At 39.9% G+C, this 25,796-nt stretch overlaps 1 protein-coding gene across 4 annotated transcripts in view; it reads right to left on the bottom strand.

The window, feature by feature from the left end:
• The window catches only part of MYO1B (myosin IB), a 107,238-nt gene that overhangs the window by 12,025 nt on the left and 69,417 nt on the right, over positions 1 to 25,796 (bottom strand). For 2 of the 4 annotated variants that reach the window (XM_064718008.1, XM_064718010.1), the window contains exons 14-25: positions 17,714 to 17,818; positions 16,176 to 16,238; positions 15,250 to 15,450; positions 12,820 to 13,046; positions 12,096 to 12,296; positions 10,967 to 11,060; positions 10,388 to 10,537; positions 8,249 to 8,317; positions 6,603 to 6,689; positions 6,205 to 6,291; positions 3,432 to 3,518; positions 230 to 304 (exon numbers count right to left, since the gene is read on the bottom strand). In XM_064718008.1, coding sequence (XP_064574078.1) covers positions 230 to 304; positions 3,432 to 3,518; positions 6,205 to 6,291; positions 6,603 to 6,689; positions 8,249 to 8,317; positions 10,388 to 10,537; positions 10,967 to 11,060; positions 12,096 to 12,296; positions 12,820 to 13,046; positions 15,250 to 15,450; positions 16,176 to 16,238; positions 17,714 to 17,818 — 1,446 coding nt within the window. The remainder of the gene's footprint in view (positions 1 to 229; positions 305 to 3,431; positions 3,519 to 6,204; positions 6,292 to 6,602; positions 6,690 to 8,248; positions 8,318 to 10,387; positions 10,538 to 10,966; positions 11,061 to 12,095; positions 12,297 to 12,819; positions 13,047 to 15,249; positions 15,451 to 16,175; positions 16,239 to 17,713; positions 17,819 to 25,796) is intronic. The other 2 variants (XM_064718007.1, XM_064718009.1) reach the window with 2 other exon arrangements.

Raw genomic sequence — 25,796 nt, 5'->3', positions numbered from 1 at the left:
TGCAGATTTAGGTATCACAGAAATGTGGCAAATACTTAGTACCATTCCTATACCTCCAAACATTATCACTATCCTTTCTCTACAATATCAGAATATTAATTTGTCACTTTTCCATGTGCTTGGACATTTCCTTAACAAAGACTATCCTAACACAACAGCCACATTTGATAGAAAATAAAAACTTAAAACACAGGAAATGTATATGTACTTTGTACAGATATATACATACAATTCTCTGAAGGGTAAATTCATAAATTTTTCTTCCAGCATTGGCTCTGAAGAATTTCCTGTATTCTCTACGGACCTAGAAAGTTAAACAAACCCTCAAAATGAATATAAAGAATGCATTTGTTTGCACAGGTACTTTTTGAACAAGCTCTATGGTAGAAAACATTAAAACAAGCACACAAATATGCAAAGGGTTCCCTGAAATAGGAACATCACCTGCTTACACTTAAATTATGTGAAGCAGACCATGGGCCACGATGTCTGAAAGATATCCCGGCTGACCTGAGTGCAATTATTTGCAAACTTATCAAGGAATTTGAAATGCTTCCCTCCAAAAAGGCAAATTATTCAAATATTGTCGAATTCACAGCATGAATCTATTTTCAAAAGGCTTTTGCATAAAGCTGGACTGGAAAAAGTGAGGCATCACCAGTGATGATACAATTTTCTTGTGTCTGAACTGACACCTATTTGATGTTAATTACAGAGTTAACTGGTGAATTTTTCAGATTTTTCTCCTTTAAAATTCTTAATATACAGAGTTTGCTATAATAAAAAGGGTTTGTTTTTTTTTTTTTTCAGAGCAGACTTGCGCATGAGATAATTCTTTTCACACACAAGCAGTCTTCATTCCAAAAGAAAAATAAGATTTTGGTGCTTGGTAAGAGCAGAGAATCAACACAAAGGTTGCTTAATGTCAGCAAGCTTGGTATTTGCTGCCAAAATTTATTTGAAAACAATAAAATTAAACAAAAAAATCAAAAAAGTATTCATCATAACAATTTTTGCAGGTGATATTAATTTTTAATACATATATGGAAGTGCAAATTTTAGAGTACTTGTTTTGCCTTTTGTATTTCCATCAGTGCTAATTAGCATAGACCAAAATTCAGAAAAGGCAATTAGGGAGAGCCCAACTGGTTTGCAGTTTTATGTGACACCCAGGCTCACCTCAAGTCAGCTGAAACATCCCTCAAATTTCTTTGCAAACTCTGGCACAGTCTGCAACATACCTGTTATGGGTTTTGGGCAAAACCCAGGGAAAACATCGTGGCTTTGCATAATTTACCCCAGAGCAAAATTTAGTGGTTTTAGCTAACTCACTAAGTGTGGCTGGCTTCTCTGTAACCAGAATATAAATGAAAACCCATAGCGTAAAATCCCCTTCAATTTACAGAAAAAAAATTTACCCCTTTCTGCCTCACAGTAATTCATGCATTTTAAGATAAACCAGCATTTGGAAAGCAAGAATCTGTCACCATTTGTGGACAAATGCACCCACAGGTAAACAGATTTTGCTTAATTACACATTAAGATGCACCAGCAAAACTGGCAGCATTCAGCTATCATCATTCCATGCAAATTGCATTCAGTGCATATTTTTTTCCTCAACACTTTATGAGAAAAAAAAATATGAGAGTTCTTATTCACTCTTTTTCTGCAAGGCTTAGTGCTCTATAATTAGAGTACATCCTTTATTAATTATTCAGGGATGGTAATTAACACACTCAAAGCCACTCCAACCACAATCATCCCAAATCTCACCATAGATTCCCCTTAATGATCTTGCTTTATATTATTCTTTGCAAGCTGCAAGGTGTGCAAATTAATTTGGAAGAAAGGGACTAATAGACACCCACGCATCCTATTGGTGCTGCAGGGAAGCTGCAAAGCAAGCACTGAGAAATGCAAGCTGCTCCAGAAAAGCCTAAATCTGGAAAGTACCACAAATGCTATTAAAATCTACTTGGCATACAATTAAAAAAAAAAAAAAACCCAAAAAAAAACCTCTCACAAGTTTTTGGTTTAATTTTCATTGGTTTTATCAGCTTTAATTCTTCAGCCTCACATGTCATGGGTGAAAACACTTTGCCTTCAAACTACTTGTGGTAACAGTCATATGCTGGAATGACAGACTACAGTCTTAATTCAGAAAAATCCGTGTATTTCAGGTGAGATGGAAATTGGAAATGTAGCTTACACACTATTTAACAAACTCACTGAAAACCACAGACTTCAGAAATGTATTCCTACTGTAATGTGCCTTAAAGGTTTTGGAGTCATCAGCTTGCATTTAAATGCTGCTGTTTGATATAAAATGGCCTCTGAGTTCTCAGGAGGGACATATCCTTGTTTTAAAATCATAAAAACAGACCTACTTTGGCAGTAGTACCTAAAGTGTGATTCTGATCTGCAGAATGACTTTTTAAAATGGCTCCTTTGTATTTTCCAGCTCTGGCTTCCATGTATGTATTGTAATGGATTTTTTTTTAATTTATAAATGAACATGTATTATACATAATTCTATGTTTTCTAACTATTTTTCCCATTTCATCACTGTCAGGGTAAGTACAAGAATAGGAGACCTGAACTTTACTCTGCATTGTCGAGTGAATTGTTTCTTTCCTACCCCTGCAGTCTACAATATCCCTACTAGCAGAAGTCACTCCCAGCCAAACCAAACAGATTCAGATTTCTGCAGTTCTTCAGGACTGCATCTGTAAAACTCTGTTATGTAAATCATTTGGGCACAGACCTGAAACATCTGAAGATGCCATTTTCATAGTCCATTTACAGAGCAGAACTACATTTTTCCAGATTACAGATGTGTTTTCTTTTGCCAACCAGTCCTTGAAAGCAAGGGACGGAAAACAAAACACTTTTGTGCATCTCAATTTTTCTAGGAATCCATGGCTGTCACAAGCCACAGGTAATGCAATGCCAGGCCCCAAAAAGGCTGCTGGATGCAACAGGACATGACCACTGGCTTTACACCCTGCCCTCCTCAACACTGGGATCAGGGGTCTACTGTGAGCAGCAGTGAGAGTCAGACACTTCCACCCTACTTCCCATTCTAACAAGCAGAGGTCACAACAAGAAAATACATCCTTGTAATCTTTCCAGATAGGACCTTTGCCAAGGTAGGTCAGTTTTTAAAGTCAACAACTGTAATAGAGTCCCTTTTATCTGACTTTTGTCTTCCTGTGATTGCTGACAAAAATCCCCCAATGCTTCAATGTTGCTGTAAGTGAGGCAATTTCATTTATCACTTTTTCAGCCAAGTCCATGATAAAGTTCAACAATGTGTAAAAAAAACCATCCCTCCTAGTGAGCCCACACAACTGCTTGTTTATTAATTGTTAGTAAGGTGTGCCACGCTCCATTGAGTTGACGTTGACAGATGGGAGTGTTGGAGAAAGTACCTTCAGTCCAAGCCAGTAAGCCCAAATGACTGCCACAGCATGCTTACGCCTAGCCTCCTCCTTCAAGCGCTTCAGCTCCCTCCGAGCCTAAAAGGTTCAGAGAGTGAACAAGAGACACAGCCCGGAGCAGACAGCGCCAACGCCGCTCCCACACCCGGCAGGGATCAGGGAAGGGATGGATGGAGGAGCAGCGCTCGGCCTCGGGCGCCCAACGCGCCGTGCAGAGCCACGGAGAGGCTCCAAAAGCCTCCGCTGCTGCTGGCGCGGCATGCACAGGTGGGAATTTGTTATTCAGCCCTGTTATTCACTGTCAGCCCTTCCTCCTGCTCTGCTGTGCACAGCTCCCATGGGTTGATTCTGATGGGAGGGCTTGGCCTGCAGTTTCACGATCAAAGCGATGCACATGAAAATCAAGACTTACTAAAATCTCACTATCTAGTCACTTCTTCCACTGGCAAGTGCCTGGGCAGGACAGAATCAGCTCTGAAACTATGTGTCATGGTGACTTTCCAGCACTGTAATAAGGGCTTTTATCCTGGAGGTTATTTTTTATTTTGATCTTTATGTATTAAAAAAATACATCTCCAGCCATGTTAAAATCTCCTTGTTAAAATGATGTCTGTCTGTGCAATTAGGGGTAAAGCCATCAAACCTAGTGCATTCCTCATGTACAAAGAGATAGGCACTTTCCTACCTTTCATCAATCACTCCATTTTAGGAAAGCAATTTGAGGCATGTGTGGGCAACTTAACAGAATGTCGAATTTTAGGAGATACCGGCACATTCTTTGTTCGGTTATCTGATGAAAACACTCAAGGAAGAGTTCCAGTATTACAGGCTCAGTCAGAGCAGCTCTAGCCCTGTATCTGCACTTGTCAAGCTGCGAGCTATCAGACGTGTGCAGCAGCAGTTCCAGCCTGTGCCAGTAATGCTCTTCTGGAGCAGCTGGAAAGGTTAACGTGCAGTAGATGTAGACTCAGAGATTATGTTTTCACTCATCTGCTTGGCAGAAAAGCTCCTACTGCACAGCAGTGTAAAAGCAAGAGCTATGCAAAGCTAAGTATTTGTCTGCCTTGTGAAAAGGAAGGAAACTGAGTACTCGAGGCTCACTTGTTTCATTTTTGTTTGCTTGTGGGGTTTTTTTTGGGTAAAGCAAAAAATTTCTGATGATAACTTTAAAAATTTTTGTTCTAAATATTCCCCCAGTTAAAGGTAAAAGATCACATCAATAACAAGTTGTCTTTCTTATCAGAGACTGTAATTATTTTTCTAATCTTAATTCAGTTTAGATTATTATCTTATATATTCATATATATTATTATATTTAGATTATTTATAGTTAAGGAAAAAGGAGACAGGAGACAATTATTCACTAAATTCCTGTGAGCCAGTTGATAAAAATAACTATTAAAGTATGTTAAAAATTATCCAAATCTACTAAACATTTAAATAGGAATAAGGAATTCCTTAAATAAGGAATTTTAACGTGGTTAACAGTATTGCATCCACTGGATGTATCTTTTAATTCAAAGGACTATCTTAAAACTATGAAAACAAATATCTCTTCTGCAGTACTGAGCAATATTTTGGTGAAAGGAACTCTAGTCAAAAACAAAATAAATCCTCTATGTATTCTGCTTAATCAAATGTAGAGGAAACTGTGCTTCTGTGAAATTATACCGTTACCTAAATATCAAACTAGAGCTGAAAAGTTCCAAAGACTCCCTAGTATTAAGGAAGTTCTCTACATGTTTGTTTGGATTCCCAGGGCTGCCATTTTGCTGGAAGTCTAATAGATTTATACCAAAATAGCAAAGGTCAAACACAGCATTATACTCCAGATGTAATTTGAGCACATTTCTCCATCCAGTTGGCAAGGTGTTCTAACAACACACCCACAATCATAAATAACAACTGAAAAATGTTTTAAATCTAATGTATTTATGGTTTTCAACTAAATTAGGAATTTATTAATTGAAACCAATATATTTTTGACCTCTTGTGAACAGCATTTCAAATGTTCACATAACCCGCAACTACAGGCTGGGGATTAGCAAGAATCTTTCAGTGGGACTTTGCTTCTGAAAACAAACAGCTGATGCTGAAATTCCTGGGATTTTTCTAGAGCTGCAAGTTTAGAATTGCAAACTAACATCATTTTCTGCTAAAAGATCAGCTCATAAAATTTTGCTTTACTTGTGGTCATTGAAATTTTTTTATGGGTTCAAATCACAGCCAGAGAATCAATTAAACCAATCATAACTAGAATTTAATGAAACTTAATAATGTTGGTTTGAACTTGTAGATGAAGACTGCCCAGGGTACAGATTATAATAAGTGGTGAAAATCTCAACTGGATCACTAACACAGTGTCACTGAAAGCACTTGTTGGGGGCATGGGGAGGAACACAGCAAAAAACCCCAACCTTCTCTCCCCCCACAAACCACACTATGCATATTGACATGTAGTTAAATGCATTTCCTAATTTCAGATTACTGCAGTCCAGTCATTTTTAATCTAATCTAATGGCTTGTTAGTGCAAACCTGTACTTGGTTGCCATGCAAAGTATTTCCTACTCTACAAAAAACTGGCATACACAATGCTATCAGATTTATTAGGTGTGGCATGAATGGAGATGGAAGGAATCGATGATCATGCTCTATTATTTAAGAGTGAATTGTATTAGTCATTAATCCTCACTATGAAATAGTGATTAAATGCTGATGTTGTTGAGCAATGAAGGGGGGACATGTGATATGTGCATGAAGTACCTTATATCCAAGCCAGAAAGCCCAAATAACAGCAATAGCATGTTTATTTCTAGCCTCGTCTTTCAGTCGTCTCAGTTCCCTTCGTGCCTGTGATGCATTTGGAAAGGGGATATAGAAAAGCTTAGGAAAGAAAAGGTTACTGAGAGTTCCCATTGGTGCAAGAAAGAAAGCAAGTAACCAGTCACTACAAACAGCAAAAATTAAAGCGTGTCCCAGCTTCCTAGACTGCACCAGCTATGACATGTTAGCAGCAAAGAGAAACAAAAAAAAAAAAAACAGTTTAAGCAGTCAAAGCAGTTTAAGACACCAACAGTATTCCCAGATAACTATCCTGAGGGATATCCTTCTTCATTCCATGTAGGGACACACAGCTGCAGAGTTTGTAGCCATTTTCTTACCTGGGTACCATGCCAGTAAGCAGCAATTACTGTGGCAGCCTCATTACAACGCTTCAGATGCTTCAGCTCCCGAAGTTGTTTCCGAGCCTGCAAACAATTTAAAATGTTCTTTTTGACTAACTAGCTTTTAATATTTTTGAAGTAGGGCACTGCAACTTGTAAATCTAGGCAAAACCAAACAAACATTGCCTCCAAATCCCCAAGCAAATACATTCATAAATGCTGCCCAGCCTCAAATTTGCTGCTCCAGGGAGGATTCTGTGCTGCAAGGCTGGGACTGGCAGGTTGGGGGATCTTAGTTCACTGCTCAGTTCTCTCCCAATTTGCTGCATTACCTGGGATATCTATATGTCTGTTTGCAAATGGCAACAATGTTTTTTTCTCCATACAGTAAATGTCTGATCCATTTAGAGTGCAATAAAGAATAAATCCTAAGTAAATTGCCTGGCTTTAGGTCACACTAAAGGCTGCTGTCATACCAGGCTTTCATGCACAATGCTCCTGCAAAAGAGCTTGTTCTCCAACGGCAAACAGAAAGCCATAACTCGAGATGATGCTTTTAACCCAGTTTTCTTCAAATAATGCTCATGGGAAAAGACAGCACATCAATAGTTACACTGAAAGGATATTTTTAACTCATTGAAACAAAATCATAAGGAGAAAGTAAAAATCCAAAAAACAGCAAAATCAAATCATGTTACCTTATTGCTGGCAAACTTTAAAGCCTTCTGGGCAGGAGACACTATTTACACCAATAGCTACTAACTGCAGCCCCTTCCTCCCCTGATGACAGAAAGGGAACTGACTCCAGAACTAAAGGCAGTTCTCTCTTCTCTAACTAGAGGGGAAAATCACCTTTAGCAGGATGAAGAAAGGCCATTAAGAAAATAGAGGAGCCCAGGGTTGCTTTTTCTGAAGATGGACAGCAGTAGTTGCTTTGAGCATCATGGCTGCTTTCATGTGACCTGTTAATGTCATTTTTACCTCCTATTACAGCATCATTCCTTAAATATCTACTAGGATGCATGATTATCCCTTCACAAAACACAAACCTCTCAGGGAAGAAGTTGTGGCAAACTGAGGCAGAGTGCAAGCTCACAGCAATAAACGACTTTCTCAACACAAGTACACTTTCACTCCTCCACTTAGCAGACAGAGGAGAATTGATGCTTTAACCCAAGTAACAAATTGCCCAGGCAACCCAAACTCTTTATTTAAATCCTGCTTTCAATTTGATTCATTCTTTGAGAATCCTATTAAGCATAAAATAACTGCCAACCACAACTTGTTTCTTCCAAGTCAGTCCAGCACTACAGTTCTCCTAAGGCCAGTGGCAGAGCCCCAGAGCATCTTTCTCTGGAGCTGCTGGCCTTCTCAATTCCTTGGCAAAAGATGCCTCAAGGATAACCCAGTGGTTTAGTGTGGTCCCACCTTGCACTGTTTGCAGGGATTTATAGCCCAGGCAGCACATCCAGGTATCCTGAACTCACCTCTTCTACAGCCAACACTAGTGTTTAACAATGGCACAGCCACAGCTCCAAGGAGAGAAGGTGTGACAGGCAGGAGGCTCAGTGCATTTGGAAAGTGTTTTCTGATCCGCTCCTTACCTCTCCAAACAGAGACAGCTGCAGTAACAGGAAACTCACCTTCCACCCTCTGATGTACGACTGTACTGTGATAGTTGAACTCTTTATCTTCTGGTATTTCTTTTGTTGCTGTGTTGGAAATAAGTATGTGATGTTTAAAACAGAATATTATGTCTATTAAACACTGCATAATAAACCTTTCATCACTAACATTTGACAATATGCTTGAGGAGACGAGCACTAAATGTAAAAAGTGAACAATTTCTGAATGAGCAGATCAGAGTGTAGACTTTGTGTTCGACTCGAGGGGAAACAAAGCACATCAACAATGCTGCATGGACAATGTCACTCTGTTTACAGAAACACTAAGTTCATGGTCAGCAGCACAATTGCACATTAAATGCTAACAGTAAGAGCTTTATTTGTCTTTCCCACCACCAGAGTAGCACACAAACTGTCACACATACTCAGGTTTGTAGGCTAAGCTTTTTACCACCTTTTCATAAGACATGTGCTGTTCCTATTGCCACAGTGCCTTTGTTATGGCTAATGATAACTTAGGAAGAGGGGAAAAAACCAAAAGCATGGGTTCCTGAATGAGATGTTGGAGTACTATTTAAGTATGCCAGGTTGAGCAATAAATTTCCTGGACAGCTGAACATTTTCCTTCTAAAAAGCTCAGTTCTCCAGTAGTCCAGTGTTTAGTGTAGTACAAAATTGACAGACTTTGCAGCAGGGCTTTTATACTTGACATTCAGCCCACTCGGTGACAGTGAAAATCTCTGTGAGCAAGCTGGGAGGGTCCCCTCTGGGCCACCCTGATGCCACAGCTGCTCTCTGTCAGGCCCTGCAATGCAACAGACAGACAAGTGCCTGCAGATCCTCCAGTCAAGCCTTCAGCACAAGGAGTTACTAAAAAAAAAACTTTATTCATTCCAGGGATCTCCCATGAAACCTTCCAAAGCACAGTGCCTACCAGTCATGTTGGGTTAGGAGAATGGTGCCTTCCATCCATGTGAAGAGGCTGAGGAAACTTCTCTATCATCACCAAAAAAACAACTGCTGCCATGTTTCACCAGTGACCCAAATACAGTTAAGAAATCAGCAGTTCCTGGTCATTTATTTGGTTTCATTTCTTTATATTTAAAGCCGTGCCAGTCCAGCTGCAGTAAGTCCATTTTAAATTCATTAAGATTGTGTGAGATCATAATGAAGCCATATGGGCACAATGCAATTCTGTAATGATGCTGTTTGTAGGAACGGGGCTTTCAGTCACACAAAGTCAGAGAGAAGAGTTTCTACAGTCAAGAAGTATGCTTCAGTCACACTTTTTCCAAATGATCTATACTTCCCTCTAATTATCCAGGAGAAGTGAACCAAACAGTGATGGCTTTTGAGAGGACAAACAGAAGTGCTTGTCAACTGAAAAACTGGGATTTGTCAACTTTGCCACTTGCAGTTTAAGAAGACTTTCTGTGTTTCCTCAAGGTTTCTGATATGCTTGTGCTGTTCTCTAGCAACAACAAAATGCAGCTGAGAAGTTCAAGAGTAGCTTTAAAAACAAATAAATCTTTTTTTATCAGTCAGTAAGTCAGTATTATTAACTGCCAAGAAAACATGAAGGAGTCATGTATTAGTGCTGTTCAGTTTGTGGCACAGAACACCCAGTCCACACATAGAACTGAAGCTGCTTTGGGATGAACTGTATCAATAATGATAACAAATTATGAGTTTTAGGAGTTACAATTAAAATAAACCCCTACAGGCAGCATTTTTGAGTCTAAGGCAAGTGTTCCAAATAAGGCGAAACCACAAAAAGGCTTAGGAATGACTGAATTCCACAGAACTGCACATGTATATTACAGAACATTTTTTACACATTAACCATATGTTTTGAGAGTGCTGTAAGTGCTGGGAAGCACAGCATTTTAGCTGAATGAAAAAGACACTTCCCAGTTGAGCCAGAGAATCCTGCTCTCCCAGAGTGAAAGGATTCTGGTGAGCTTTTAATTTTTTTTAAAAACAAGCACAGTGCAAGCAGTTAAACTAATTTTTTTTTTCCCGCTATTGGTACATAACTATTAAAATTGAATTCTTTCAACAGCTCCCTGTGCATAATGAGGAAAAATATCCCATGAAGGTTCTATGCATTAAACAATGAAGAGAACCCCTCCCCATGTAGTAAGGATGGTATCTTACTGAGTATCTCCTGTACCAGGACGCGATCACAACCTGGCATTTTTTCATTAGCAAGAAGTGAGTCCTGCACTTCCAACCTCTGTAAATCTTCCCAATCAGAGTGGCCAAGTCCTCCAGACGCTGCTTTCTCAGGTCTTCGAGCTTGAAGAGCTGGGTGTGGGGGTTTGCAGGGTTTTGTTTGACGTTGGAAGAAAATCAGAAGGAAAGAGGAGAGAAGGAAAAAAACCATAAGCACAGCTCTTGTAAGAGAAATCTCCTCTTTACTCAAGTCCCCCCTCAGTCACATGTTGTTTAATTCATTTCCAGAGCTACAGGCAGGTAAACCAACAAGATTTGTAGCAAATACAATGTCACAAGTCACTGCTCAAAAATTCTATTAAATTAAGGCTGACAGCTATTGTAGAATCTTGATTCACATTGATTTTAATGGGCCTAACATTAAAAATCACTTTTTTTTATGCTACGGTCATAGCAATATATCAAAGCACTGCATGGAGAAAAATCTGTAGGAGGCAGGTAGTGAATGATGCTGTCCTCATGAGAGAGAGCTTGATTTTGCAGAAGGCATTTTTCACTTACTGTTCTTGGGTTGCGGATGAATATCTTTGATCTACCAAATGAAAATTCCTCTTCAGGGATTCCCAATTCATTAAACAGCACCTCTACTCCAGCCCTAAGAAGGAGCAAATGAGCTTAACAAACATGACCCCCAGCTCTAAAATGCCTTAGTTTTCATATTCACAGCTTAATTTATGGAAGGTATATGAAAGCATATTTTAAACTTTTAAATAGTGCTTGACATAAGAAGATTGAAAACCTAACTCATTTACTCAGTAGTTTATTCCACTAAAGGCAAGAATAATCACTGTAAAGACTCAGAATAATTTGATGCAAAAAAGAGCAAATTTTATTTTACAGAATCAGCAACAGCCTATTTTTTCCTCTTACATCTATAATTATTTTACTTAAAAACAGAAGAAAGGAAAAAGGAAGGCTTCACACTAATGTCAGAATGTGAAACAAAGACTGACAAGTTTGACAAATGGCAGTGTTCCATTCTCATCAAATGCATTTTATGAACACCAACAGAAAAAAGGGAAGTGGAACTGTGCAGACCTTTGTGATGATTATTGCAGTGCTATTGTTACCAATACTGCACTGCCACCATTGTCTTGATACCCTAAAGACTTATAGTGTAGCTATAAGATGTTAATCAATTATGAAAGATATTTAAATCTTGCTTTTGGTGGCCACATGTAAAAACAAATAATAGAAGCTTACTTGCCCATCCCAGGTATTATTTGTAAAAATTAAAATGCGGATAAAATGTGAATGCTATGCAATTTAAAAGTATCTATTTAATATAATTGATTTGCAAGAGGCATTATCCCATAATTGTTCCCCAATCATTATCTAAAGTTATTCCTGAAAGGGCAGAGGAAGATTGTATGGCTGTCTTCAGCAAAATGAGCGTCCTTACACTTTGAAAGTTGGTCATTAAATCTAAGTGCCCTCCTGACCACTGCAGCCCTCCCAGGTATTTTGAATCCACTGCAGTATCTCTCTCTTACACCCTTTCTCTCAGACCCAAATCAGTCAGACCTGCACTGTATTCTTTTTGACACGTATGCACAACAATTAACAACTCAGGACGTGTGGAAGACGGGGATTTCAGATGGGACAGGTGGGAATATTGCTGTGTGCCTACCTGGCTGGCCCTCTCCAGTGGGGCCAGGTCTGCTTGCAGAGCATCTTGTACCTCTCCAGGCAGGGCTCGTAGGGCTGCCGGAAGGCGTAGCCCGCCCTGCGCACCCGCACGTTCTCCAGCAGCCCCAGGTAGCGGATCTGGTGGCACACCAGCGCCTCGTTGAAAATGTGGGCAGCCTTCTTGTCATTGGGCTTGATGCACCTGCGCAGGAAAAGCAAAAGGGACATCTCTTTGCACATGGCAACAGCTACGATGGTGAGTTTAAACCATACATTTCAATTGTTTATTTGCCCATGACTCTTCTCCTGGGAAGCTGAGAGGCCTCAGAGAAAAAGGAAAACAACATTATCCCATTTGCTTCTCCTGTGTTTTGCTGCTTTGGAACGTGGTTTGGAGACTGTTCATCCAACAGGTGGTTGTTTGATTGGTTTCATGTGAATTGTTTTAACTTAATGACCAATCACAATGAGGCTGTGTCAGACTCTGGAGAGAGAGTCACGAGATTCATTATCAGTCTTTGTAGCCTTCTGCAAGTATCCTTTCTCTATTCCTAGTATAGTTTTAGTGTAGCATCCTCTAATATAATATAAGCACATAAAATAATAAATTAGCCTTCTAAGAACATGGAGCCAGATTCTCAATTCCTCCTTCATCCCGGGGACCCCTCAAATACCACAAACCTCATCAAACAAATTGACCAAATCTTTGGCACTGGGGAATTTACCTGATGTAGTTTGGATTTTTTGTCTGGAGATTTTTCATCAGGGTAGCAACTGAAGCCTTGAACTGTGAACCTGCTGTGGGTGGTCTCTTCAGGTTGATCTTAGCGGGGTTTCCTTCTGGGAACAATGCTTTGATAAGGGAGTGGTTGGCCTTCCACATGGCCTGGGAGAGGTCACGGTACAGGAGATCATTATTTTTGTCAACAAATCCTTCCACCTGGTACATCACCTGAACAACAGACAAGAGTCTCATCAGCACAGGTTTTGAACTACAACACAGACCAGTTCAAAACTGACCCAAGAAACTGATTTCTCCTTCTTACATACTGTCCGAAAGAACCGAAGGATATTTCAGCTTTCATTTTAAATCTGACATTTGGATGGCTTTTTGTTGGATAAAATGTCTGTGAACATACTACCTAGGAAAGATGCATTTCTCATGCTGCCAACAGTTCCCTGTGTCAATCAAGTCAGGTTTCTGAAGTGGAAGAAACCCTTTTTCAGTGATAACTCTGACACACCACACAAGACTCCAAAACAATCTATCTTTTTTTCTGTCTGACAAGGTTTTTCTCCCTTTCTTTTGAACCAAAACAACAAAAATACCTTTCCTTTCAAAATAGTAATGCTTAAATTATTTGCCTAACTAAAACAAGATACGGAATATCACCTCTTGCTATCAGAGTGCAAGCAGTAAGCTGTGCAGCCCCCAGGGGAGTGTTATTTTAAAGGACTTTTACCAGGAAAGCAGTCCAATAACAACAAGCATGAGTACAAAGCTCTGACCTGCAGCTGGGTACCCAGGAGGCAGCCAGAGGAACTTCATGCAGACCTCAGATTGCTACTGGCTTCTTTAATTTTTGAGGGTAGGAAAGGTATTTGATTAATTGTGACAAGTCATCTGGCTGGTAATACAGATCCTTCTTCAGATCCATGATTTCTCAGTTCTGCCTGGCAATGTGCTAAGTACATAGAATACTGAATGAAAATAGTACTGACACGTATTTTACACAGCAGCAAGTTACTGGGAACTCAGTAAGGCAGCATTTTACCTTGGAGGACATGTTTCTGGTTCTGACAGGTGCAGTAAATGCCACTAGTGAAAAAAACCAAAAAACCCAAACCAACTGTTCACATGAAATTACTGATATTTCTTAAAAGGGGGGTCAAACTTTTGTTGACCAGTGACAAGATCAAAATGTTCTCAGCTGAGGATGGAAAAACAACATTCCTCCCAAAATAGGAGGAATTCACTCTGCTGGGTAAGTGAATGCCTGCAACAATCAAAGACCCTCACTGCCTGCTAAGACAATCTGTGCACAGTCCTTCTCACAGCACTGGGGTATTTTCAATTCACTTAGATTTCTGACAACCAAAGAAATACCTAGGTATTAACTCCTGATAGATTATATGCAGCTACAAACTCTTCTTAGCATCTATTGTGAATGAAAGTCTGAAAGGCTGATATTTCCAGGACTATTTTGAATGAAAAAACTATTCAGCCATTCAAAATGGTAAGACTGAGAAAATTTCCAAAAGCATCAAGCAGTCCTAGGGAAATGAAACACCTTCCAAATATTCTTTAATGTGTGACATTATCACTTCAGCAGATTCAGACAAGAGGAACAATTTCAACCCTACATTTACTTTCAATTTTTTAAAAAAATGAATGTCTTCAGTCTACAAATGTAATTATTTTGATTTTCATTAATAAAATGTCATAGTGGATTACACACTGAAAGCTGTCAGACTTGTACTCATTCAAACTGCTTATGTTGAAAAATGCAAATACAAACATTTGTAAAATGCAAATGTTTGCAAGCCCTCTGTGTAACTTTCTCTTCCATCTGTTTAAACACAGAGTATCAAACTCAGTTCCTTCAAATGTACAAAAACTGCATTTTCTCAACAAAGTGACTAAGAACTGCAGCTAGCTCAGTGACAAAGAGCATGTTTTCCAAAATATGTTACCAACAAATGTGTGTGAATTTTTGTCAATGTGAGCAATGATTTCTTTCCAGAGACCTAATGGAGCACCAAAGCACGTGGGGCACCTTTCCCCTTTGGTGAAAGCAGAACTGCTTTGATTTCAGCCAGAGCAGCAAGGGCTCAGACTGACAGAGGGCAGGATTAGGTTCAACAGCAGGAAGAAATCCTTCCCTGTGAGGGGTCAGGCCCTGGCACAGGCTGCCCCATCCCTGGAAGTGCCCAAGACCAGGCTGGATGGGGCTCTAGTGAAAAGTGTCCCTGCCCATAGCAGGGTTTGGAACTAGGTAGATATTTAAGGTCATTTCAACCAAAACCATTCCAAGATCTCTTAAAGCCTTCCAACCCAAATGACAGATTTTAGGTTTAAGACAGAGAAGATGAAGACAGGTGTGGATTTTTTAATCAGCAACAGCAGCCCCCCAGGTGCTCCCTCCAGCAGGTACCTTGCCAGCATAGTGCTGGATCCTGAAGCAGCTGTGGGGCAGGGAGGTGTCGTTGAGGAACCGGGAGCACTTGCTCATCCTGCTCTCGAAGTGCTGGTGAGTGGCACAGACCTGGTTCAGCTTTTCCAAAAAGGTGTCATCCGTAACTGTTCCTGGTCTCAGGCACTCTTCATCCAGCATGGCCAGGATTCCAGTTTGGTTCTGAAGTTTCAAAGCAACAGCTTTAGTACTTGTTTCCACCACAGCACAAAAAAGAGATAATTCATTTTTTCGACTTCTGCTACCCAGGAAAACATTCTTTGAGCCATCTCAAAGTGTGGCTCTTTTTACCTCATGACCATTTCCAACAGATTTTTAGCACTTGCATTTTTGAAAGCCTTTCTATGAGATCTGAATCACAAAATTCACATTGAAACTTCATGTCATTTACTCAGACTGTAGGAACTCCAACTCAACTGAAAGTATCCAGTTTATGGTAAAATCACCATGTATTTTATGTTAACAGCTAAAAACTGCTCTTTCCTGATTGTTAGGGAATTTTATCTTTCTCACATTGGAAGTCTTCTCAGTATGTACAAGTACTTTGAATATCTCAGACATTCAGTAACATGTAATTGAGTTTTCTAGTTTCCATATGAAATGTTAATTACAATGCAGCATGTGATATCTCCTATTGAAAACAGCCGTAAATGTAAACATTTAAGAGAAGTTTGATTTGTTTTGGTTTTAGTGTAGGTACTGCTGAATATTTCTACAAAAGAAAACCCCTTTTTAGTAAAATAAACTTCTGCTACACAAAGTAAGATGAATAACACAACAAATGGCATGTTCACAAAGTTTAGTGCATGAGGATGCATACAGACAGTACAGCTAAATTAAATCCATGCATTAAAAATAATCCAGAGAAGTCCCTGAATACAACTTACATTTTCTATTAGGTCACAAATGATAGCATTGTTGAAATATTCGATATGAGTCCATTCAATCCCCTACAAGAAAATATAAATAAATGGATGAACAGGAAAACAATGGAGGGAGCTTTTCCTCTAAGCAATTAAAATGATATTCCCGTTAACCATGGTACTGCATTCAAATTTAATTCCTCATGCTTAACAACAATTCATTTATTAGGGGAAAAAAAAGCAATCATCTACTACTAACATTATCTGCACAAAATGAGTGTCCTTGAGTGGCTGCCAAAGTCACTCTCCATTCCTTTCCCCCACCCATGTCAGCTTCCCATGCACTCCCTGGCTCCGGGCCAGGCTCCTCCCGTGCTGCCCACGCTCCCACTGGCCAGAAGGAGATCAGCCCATGGCCGTGCAGCTCCTGAGATCAACATTTCTAACTTCTTCCTTGTTGTTTTTTTTTTTTTTTTTTTTTTTTTTTTAATGGGAGGAAGAAAGAGGGCTAATTTAAATAAGACCATTTGAAAAATCCAGAGTATGACAGTTGTTCAGATGTTCTTAGTATCTCAATTATTTTTCAAATATCACTGATAAAATTTCCAGGTTGAGATGCCAATGCATCACGAGGTAGTGCTGGTAGGGCAAAGGACTGAAAGTAGGAAAATATTAATTTCATTCTTTATTTCCATTCTGTGGTACTTCTTACAGTCTACTTTTCTCAGAACATTTCAAATACAATTCAAGAACCAAATTGCAGTAATAATGGTTCACCACTGAATGCAAAATTAAAAAGAGACGCCAAAATTTCATGTTATCCTCAGGGTCATAAGGCAGGAACTTTATGTAATTTTTAAAAATGTTTATATAGCAAAATGGCATCATCCAGTTGGAGTACAGGCAGTGTGTGCCAGTTTTTACAGCTGGGAGCTGGTATTTTGTCTGAGCTCTGTGCATCATGTGGAGCACTGCTAAAACCTATTAGAACTTTAGCTTGATGTTCACTCACAGAATAACATCAAACACCAGAGGCTGGGCTCCACAGAACATCTCAAATTTATCCATAAAGCTCACACAGCTCCCTTCAATACAAACCTGAAAGAACACTGGAACCAAACTCTATTTGCAGTTTCTTTCATGTGTGTTGTTATTTTAGCCATCCAATTGAAGGACTGGCTGTGGCTGTTTTTGGGTGCATCCCAAACATTGCTGTATAATCCAAAACACAGGCTGCAGGGTAATGGCACTAATACCAGAAAGTGATATTAGTGTTCTAATAAATCAATTAGCCCTTGCTCAGAACTGCCAGTCATGGTTGCCAGCGAATGAATCAGAGCTGGGTCTGGTTTTTACCTGGAGAACTCATAATGTGAAACAAATGCCAAACCAACATTTTTTGCTTAATGTGACTACCACACAGCCCCACACAAACATGCTCCATGTCAGCCCTGTGGTCAAAAAGTGCCTCTGCTGCCTGAAAAATGGTTCCAGCCTTCCTGCCTGTGTGTCTTTACAGGGACAAGGGGAGGAGGGGAAGGGAAGATCCATTCCAGTATTACCTCTCGGATGTATTCCTCCTGCTCCTCTTTGAGGGTAAGTTCAATGAAGATCTGCTGCAACTTCTCATTACAGTAGTTGATAATGAATTGCTCAAAGCTGTTGTCCTGTCAGATGAAACATGTTTGAGTTTGCTTTGTGTGAACAGCCTGGAACCCAGCTGGAGCGAGTTACAGCAGCTGCAGGTCAACAAGTCACTCTATTACTCCCTCCAGTTTTGTGAGGTGATGGCTGGAGTAATATTTGATTGAGATCATGATTAGTTCAGAAATTTTAGACCAAATCCTTCCCTGAGGCTTTGTCTGTTGGGAGGGACAAAAACCTCTGTAGGTTTTATTCCTGATGCCTCCACACTGATTCCTTTGAACGAGTCATAAGGACACTTGTGGTGTCAGGAAATAAACAACTAAAGTTTTGCCTGCGCTCATCTGTCCCCATATGTAAAATGTAGGCTCCTGCAGGGTCTGATAAATAAAATCATGACAGTAGCATTAGCTCTTTTCCACTCAGCAGCCAATAAAGCATCCCATTTCCCTACAGAACAAGGCTCAAGCTGCCATTCCAGCTGCAGCTGAGCCTGGGTTAAGAGATTATTGGCTCCAGAGGTCAACCCACCAACAAACTGCCCCTTGAAATGGTGGGAAACAAAAGAGCTTCATTGACTAAAACTCCTCTAGCAGGCTAATTCATCTAAAACCGTGTTAGGGAGCAAGCAGATGTGTGACCCTTTGCAGAAGGGACCAGGGAGTGGGGCAGAGCCCAGCAGGAGGGGTGGGCACGGGAAGGAGGCAGTGTCACGGGCTGGGACGTGCCTCTCTGCCTTTTGAAACTCCCAAATAACCTGCTGCATAACACCCGGGAAGCTTAAATTATGCTGATAGAATTTTTATCACTGAAGGCAAGTGCAATCATTTGCATGTTTGAATTAAGGATCTGGTTGCTAAATGAGATTAAGAACACACAAGCAGATTAGAAAATATGGAGGTAGCACAGATTACTTGTATCATTTTAGTTTTAAATGAAGCAAAATCACAGCTGATCACCAAAAATTCCTCAGCCACAAATGCTGCCCCTCTCACCAACTGCAATTATCACTCAGAGATTGCAAAACTTGCATAGCTCTAGATGAGAGAGTTAAAAGTTGGCATGCAGCAAAATCAGCACTGCAAACAAGCCATACTTACTGCATTCTGTTGAAAAAGAAATTACATAAACTGCAGTCAGTACTTCTTCTACTTCCAGAACAACACAGAATATAGCTATTAGCATTTATTTAGCATACCAAGTAGATCAATCTTTGTATCAGTGAAAGTGCAAAGTACTACAAAAATGTTATGCATTACATCTTTGTGGGTGAGTGTATCTTTAGGCACTGTCTAAATATTACCAAATAAACCAAGAGGTTAAGACAATCTAACACAGAACAGCATTCTTGCATTGCTGTGTCTCTAAATCCCCAGGTAATATTTGCCTCTAAAAGCCATATTTATAACCTTGGGCAGACAAACCTGTGCAACAGAAGAGGAGAATGTGGAAGGAAATAGAGAAGAAGAATGAGTATAAGTTTACTTGACACATTCAGATAAGGCATCACTTCAGATATGTTGAGTGTGATGTAAAAGGAGCCCAACAGCCACATCACCCAGACAAAGAGAAAGGGTGAAACACACTCTGCATCCTCCTGCCAGGCACATGGCACCCAACTCAGAGAGACTGCTGCTCCAAAAGACCAGGTCATTCTGATTAAAAGGGCTGCAGGACTATTCACTCACAAATTATACAGGCTTGGTCATCAGCAGAGGATGGAAACTGAACAGAAAATCCAGCTAAACCATCTAACTGAAAGGTCATTAACAGTACATTAAAGTAATTGCTAGATGTTTTTCTGATTTGCTGTGTATCTGTGATATTTATGGCTTGCAAAAAAAAAGGCAAACCAAAATCCACAGAGTTCTCCACAAATCGCTCACTTTGAGCTATGAAATTCTATTTGACATTGCCAAGCCACTGAAAATTGCTATTCTAGGAAAAAAGTTATTGAAGAGCAGCAGCAATGTTATTCTTTATGAATAATACAGAGCAAAAGGCTAAAATAGTTCATTATGGCAAAGAAAATGGGGGAAAATGTTTGAAATTACTGAAACTCTCAAAACACTTAACTCTGAGTAGACCAGAAGATATTTGGTAAATGAAATACACTTCAGAAAAGGTTTTAAAAAACCATGCCCAAAAAAACCCAATTAGTGCTTATCTCTAAGCAATTCTAAGGAAGGCAACAGAGGCTGTGCATTTATTCTCCCTTAATGAATATCTGATTTAACTTATGTGAGGGCTCTACAAGGCATGTACAAAAACATTCACAAATTAGTGAATATTTTAATGAAGGTGTTACAGAAATGAATACAACAGAATTAGAAGGGATTTAAAGGACTTCTGACAATTTTTTTCTTTAGAAGGCAGCAGAGAATAACCCACATCAGTGATAGCACATCACTAAACCCACTCAGGAGACAAGGGATGGAGGAACTCAGCCATCAGAGACCACTTGCTCCTTATGCTGGCCCCTTGTAGTAAGTGACACAAAGGGGTTTGACCAACACAGAAGCAGTGCACTCAGACCCAAAATTTGAGGAAGAGCTATCAAATATTCTTAGGAAATTTTAAACGGGGAAAAAAAACCCCCAAAATTAAGACCATATCTTCTCAAGGTGTCAGCTTCTCTTCCTGGCAGCAATTCTGATATTTTTAATATCAAGGGCATCTCTTCAATCCCTGCATTTTAATAGCAGCTTTCTGACTACGCCTTTGAAAGCACTGTGGAATACAAAGTCAAACCTTCAGGGAATGTAAAACCACACAGTCTCTCAAAGTCACGTTGAATTTATAGATACAGCTCAACCAACCACCCTCAGCTTATCCTCTGAATCTTTTATCAGATGCAACACTAAATTTAAGGGACTAGAAAAATTCACTGACAAAAAATCAAAGCCTACTTCACCATAGTTCTCACTTCATAAATAATGGTGTCATACAGCTTCATTCTTTATCAACCTTCATGGTTGGTATTTCATGAATAGCAAGTTTTGAAGTCTAAAAAAAATTCTTCTCCATGCAAAAAATGAAGTGATTATATAAACTAGCTCCAAAGTTCTATCTGTGAGCCACAGCTATTACATACAGGTGCTTGAAAGCCCTACAGAAAATATTATTTCATCCTTAATATTTTACCTAACCTCTTCTTTGAAAGATTCCACGTGTGTACTGTGGAATCATCTGAAAAAAACATATTTGGTTTGTTGCTGACTTTATACATTTTTATACCAGTAAAATGCCAACGTGAAACAGAAAAAAATATTTCTGACAAAAAAAGAAAAAAACCAACCACAAAAAAAAGCTAAAATTAACTAGTGTTAGGCAGAGAGATCTCCATTAGATTTATGAACAGAAAATATCTAAACCGGGGCATTTTCCTATCAACATTAGATAGTTTTTAACCTTCTCTCCCCGTACAGAATTCAATTCACTTTTGAGCACCCAGTTTCCAACAATTTCCAAAGATAAGGCAACTTATCTTTGGAAGGTACCTGTTTTAAACTGAAAACTTTCCATCAGGCAGGAATCAATTCTTAACTTCCACCTGAGCAATAAAGTCTAACTTTAAGCGTTTTTGTGTCCTCCCCACTGCTTTCCCAAATTAAGCAGATGATGTGGATGCAAACCTACAGACTCGGGTACATCACAGCTCAGTGTCACACCTTTGTAGGTGTTTCTCAGGGTCTTCTCTTCCTCCTTAATCTTTTATGCCACCATTCTTGTTCAGAGGCAACTCAAACATCTATACATTGCTAAGCCTGCAACCACACTGACAAAAAGGTGCCCAGCAACACTTTTTCAAATACATTATGTGAGCACATACAACTCAAATAATTCATGAGATGTATTTAAAGGAAAAGCATCCGTATTTAAAGGAAAAGAAAACCCTAAACATTTCAGGTCATGAGACTGTTGAAATCAACAGGACTGATGACATTAAAATGAACTTTCACATCAATGTGAGAAGGGAAAAAGACATACAGAGACTGATACTTGTGCTCTATCACAAATAGCTTTAGGAAGGGTTGCTTTTTTTAAATATCAACACAGCTCCAGGCATCAGAAGTCTCTGACTGCCTCCTAACATAAGCAGGTGACCCCAAGTAGTTCCATCAGGCCCCCAGAGAAAAAGCCAGATGGCAAAAGTAATGATGATAAAAGACCAACATACTCACTTCCCTGAGATGAATGGTGGAATGAAGAGTGAAACCAAGCAGCAAATTCAATTTATATGCTACTGTGGTGTCTGGGGATAGGGGGTTTTATGTATGACCACACAAGCATACAAGTTTATGAGATGAAACTAAGGAATATAAATGCTAGGAAGTTAAAATCAGCAAAATGGGAAAACAGCATTTAAAGAAAATGAAAAAAGATACTATTTTAATCTCAGAAAGCAATGACCAGTTATAACGTGACTCAGTTTTAACAATTTTTCAAAATTTTTTGCAAATTTAGTAAAGGCAAGTTATCAATATTTATCCCTTTCTTTTCTGTTTACATGTACAAATATTTGAGCAATCAAAGTTATTTCTTGTAAACCAGACTGCACTGGGCTTTTGTGTAAATATCTGTTTATGCAAAGAACCAGAGAGGCACATCTTTTAATTACAAATATCCCACTATGTGCAATCAAGCCATGTCTTAGTGTACCTCATGGAAGCATCTGTGCAAAACTTTGGGGATTATCCATTTCCCATATTTGTGTAGCTGAACCAACTTCAGCCGTTTCTGTGCACCAGGAGAGAACCAGGCACTCTGAAATCCAGCGTGCTCCCAGCTGTGCTGTCCAGGCACACAGGTCTGAACCAAATTCAGACTTCTTAAAAAGATGAGAAACTGCAGTGAACCCAGTGCAGGTGTGATCCATGGGAAAACCCAGGTACCATCATTCCAACAAACTCAGCCTGGTAATTGCAGTCCTGGAACAACAGGAATTACAGCCAGGCAAGAACCTCCTGTATTATCAGAACCACTCCTCTGCCATCAGACAGAAATAGCTGCTGTAGGGCAAAACATTATTCTCACAACCTGAAGCAGAACATTTGTGTATTTTTGCTCCAGCATTTCAAGTGTTTCCTCTGCTGCAAGCAGCCAGCCAATGGGATTTACTTCATAAAACTGCACGTTGCAAAATAAGCCTCTCTAATACTTACATTGTAATGCAATTAATTAAATGGTGGTTAACTTCCTGGGATGCACCTCTGCTTTCAGCATCCCATCCCTTAAGGAAAATTATTGCTTTAACAGTATTTTAAAAACTCCCTGGCACCTCAGAGTCCAACCAAGGGTCCCTCTCTGTAAAACTCTCTCACATAACACTTGCCAGCAGAAGAAGTTGATCAATTATAGATTAAAAATTCAGTTCTCCTCTTTCCCACCCGACTGGGGTTTGCCAGAAGAAGCAGAGGGGCTGGGTGCACGCATTTTGGCATGCTGCTTGCCAGTGTGTGATAAACTTCTGGGCATCAGCAAAGGGTTGAACAATTTCAAAAAGGAAATCTGTTGTAAGCTAGACAGCCTAGAAAAAGCAGCTGCAAATTATGGTCTGGAGATTAGGGCAACTAACAAAACAGATATCCATGGATGAGTTAAAAAAGAAAGATAAAATAAGACCCTGATAAGTCAATTTCCTCCTTAGAATTTTTTTTTTGTTGTCTAATATGTCATCCTGCTTAGCAAATAACTAGACCCTTCTCCTGTAAAATAATCCTTTGGGGTGTGGGGGAAAGACCCTGATCCAGGAGCAATCACTTGGATGCTCTGAAGCTGTAACATCCTTCATGTAATCAACAGGACAGAAAAAGGCAAAGCAACCAGGCAGCAACTGGACCAAGCTGTTGTACAGGTTTATGGGGAAGGTGGAAATAGCTCCCCTATTTTTTCATGCCTTAAACACCTCAGAAAGACATTTTCAATGATTACTGCTCCTTATTTGGTTACCTCCCTCTAAAAACAGACAATTAACACAGTTATGAGCTTGTTAAAAGGAAGCAAATGCATTCTTCACATTTCTAACATATTCCCTCAACAGAGATACTGTCATTTTATCATTGTCCAGATGACAGCTTACACAGTACATGCAGCAGGACCAAGCTTCTTTCTGTTACCTCAAGGGGCTTCTATGCACAAGAAACAAGCTAATTGCCTTAAATAAAAACAAGTGATATCAAAATGCATCACAGACTGTGAGGAATGGATGTGGTTTTACTGCTGGGTGGCTTGTTTGGCTGGTTTACCTGTGATACTTTTATTTACTGGTGTTTTTTTTGCCATGTCTTTGCATGTTCTTGCCCACCTGGAGCAAAAGGAGTTGGTCAGATGCTGTCCCCAAAGACAAGGCAGCCACATCACCTCTGCTGAACCAAATGGAACCAGGCCCTCTCTGCAATTCTATCACCAGTGCATCCCTGTTTCTTGTCAGGCTAAAATACCTGGAACAAACTGCTCCACCAAGGGACTGAGCAGAAGGAACTCACACTCTCAGTGTCTTCTCAAGGCCTGGCAAATTTCAACAATAAGTCTTGCTTGGCAGCATTACCTTCCATAAAACTGCACTCCAAATCATTAACTTCATCATATGGACCAGCTGCAGAGTGGTGCCTGAATATTCAGAATAAAGCCTTTAAGGCAAGCAGCACAGACAGACATTTGGGTCTCCGAAGGGCTGGGCAGGATGAAATAATCACCCTCACTCCATGACATTCATTTTTACTGCTCCTTGTCTCCACAGGAAATGTGCACAACAGGAAACCCAACACCCAAAGCAAATGGAGAGAGAGCCTTCTGCTCATCTCTGCTGAGCCCTGCCAGGCCCCACCATCTGCCTCCTGCAGCCTTCACTTCTCCATCACAAACCCCATCCTGTAGCCATGATATTTTCTGAAAAATCCTTTCCTTAGGATTTTTTTCTCCTGAGAAGCCGAGAGACCTCAGGAACAAATGTAAACAATGGTTATCTGCTGCTGTGGAATGCAACAGGTGCATCTGTGATTGGTCTCATGTGGTTGTTTCTAATTAATGGCCAATCACTGTCAGCTGGCTCAGACTCTGAGACACAAGCTTTTGTTATCATTTCATTCCTTTTCTATTCTGAGCTAGCCTTCTGATGAAATCCTTTCTTCTATTCTTTCAGTATAGTTTTAATATAATATATATAATAAAATAATAAATCAGCCTTCTGAAACACAGAGTCAACATTCTCATCTGTTCCCTCATCCTGAGACTCCTGTGAACACCACCACGCCCACCCCTTCTGCAGAGATGCAGAAACCACTTTCTGCCTAAAAACACCCAATCAAACATGAGATAAAATGGGAACAGCCCCAAACTACCCCAGGAGGCCTGGAACCAGGCTGATTCCAGAGCTCCCAGTGCCACCAGCCACCATCCTGAGCCCATCTCAGATCTCAGTAACTGCACACTGGCTACGCAGGCAGCTGCTCAGAAATGTGCATCAACACCCTTGGAGCAATTGGTGTCAGGCTTCAGGCACTGCCCAGTTACACAACCTGCCCAGCCCTCCAGCCTGCATTTCCATGCTAATCCTGGCCCCTAAATCCTTGCCCACAGACAATTCACACAGAGCCACCCAAAATTTCAGCGTTTCGCTCCGCAAACATTCAGCCCCAACATTTGGCTTCCCACAAAAGGCAGGGCAGGGTTCAAAAATAAACACAGCTTTACAGCACCTATTTTGTGGGCTGCCTAGCCAAGCTTGCCGCTGACATCTGCCAAGCCCACAGAGGATGAGAATTATTGATAGATTTAAATTCCCTAAGCTGAATTTTTAGACAGCCAAGTCCTTATATCTACTTTCTTGGACAGCTTTTGTGTTTGTCTGAAAAGTGGGGTATGTGTTCGATAAATATACTAGCAGAACCCAAATCCCAAAGAGAATATGCCAGCAGTATCAATACTCCAAATATCTTTTCCCTGTTAATTTCCAAGAAACCACAAGTTACCCTTGTAAATTAACTTCAGCTTAAATTA

Source organism: Zonotrichia leucophrys, chromosome 7 (genome assembly GCF_028769735.1).
Source record: "Zonotrichia leucophrys gambelii isolate GWCS_2022_RI chromosome 7, RI_Zleu_2.0, whole genome shotgun sequence".
Classification (NCBI taxonomy): domain Eukaryota; kingdom Metazoa; phylum Chordata; class Aves; order Passeriformes; family Passerellidae; genus Zonotrichia; species Zonotrichia leucophrys.
Note: the sequence above shows the minus strand (reverse complement) of the source record. Positions and strands in the feature narration are given on the sequence as shown.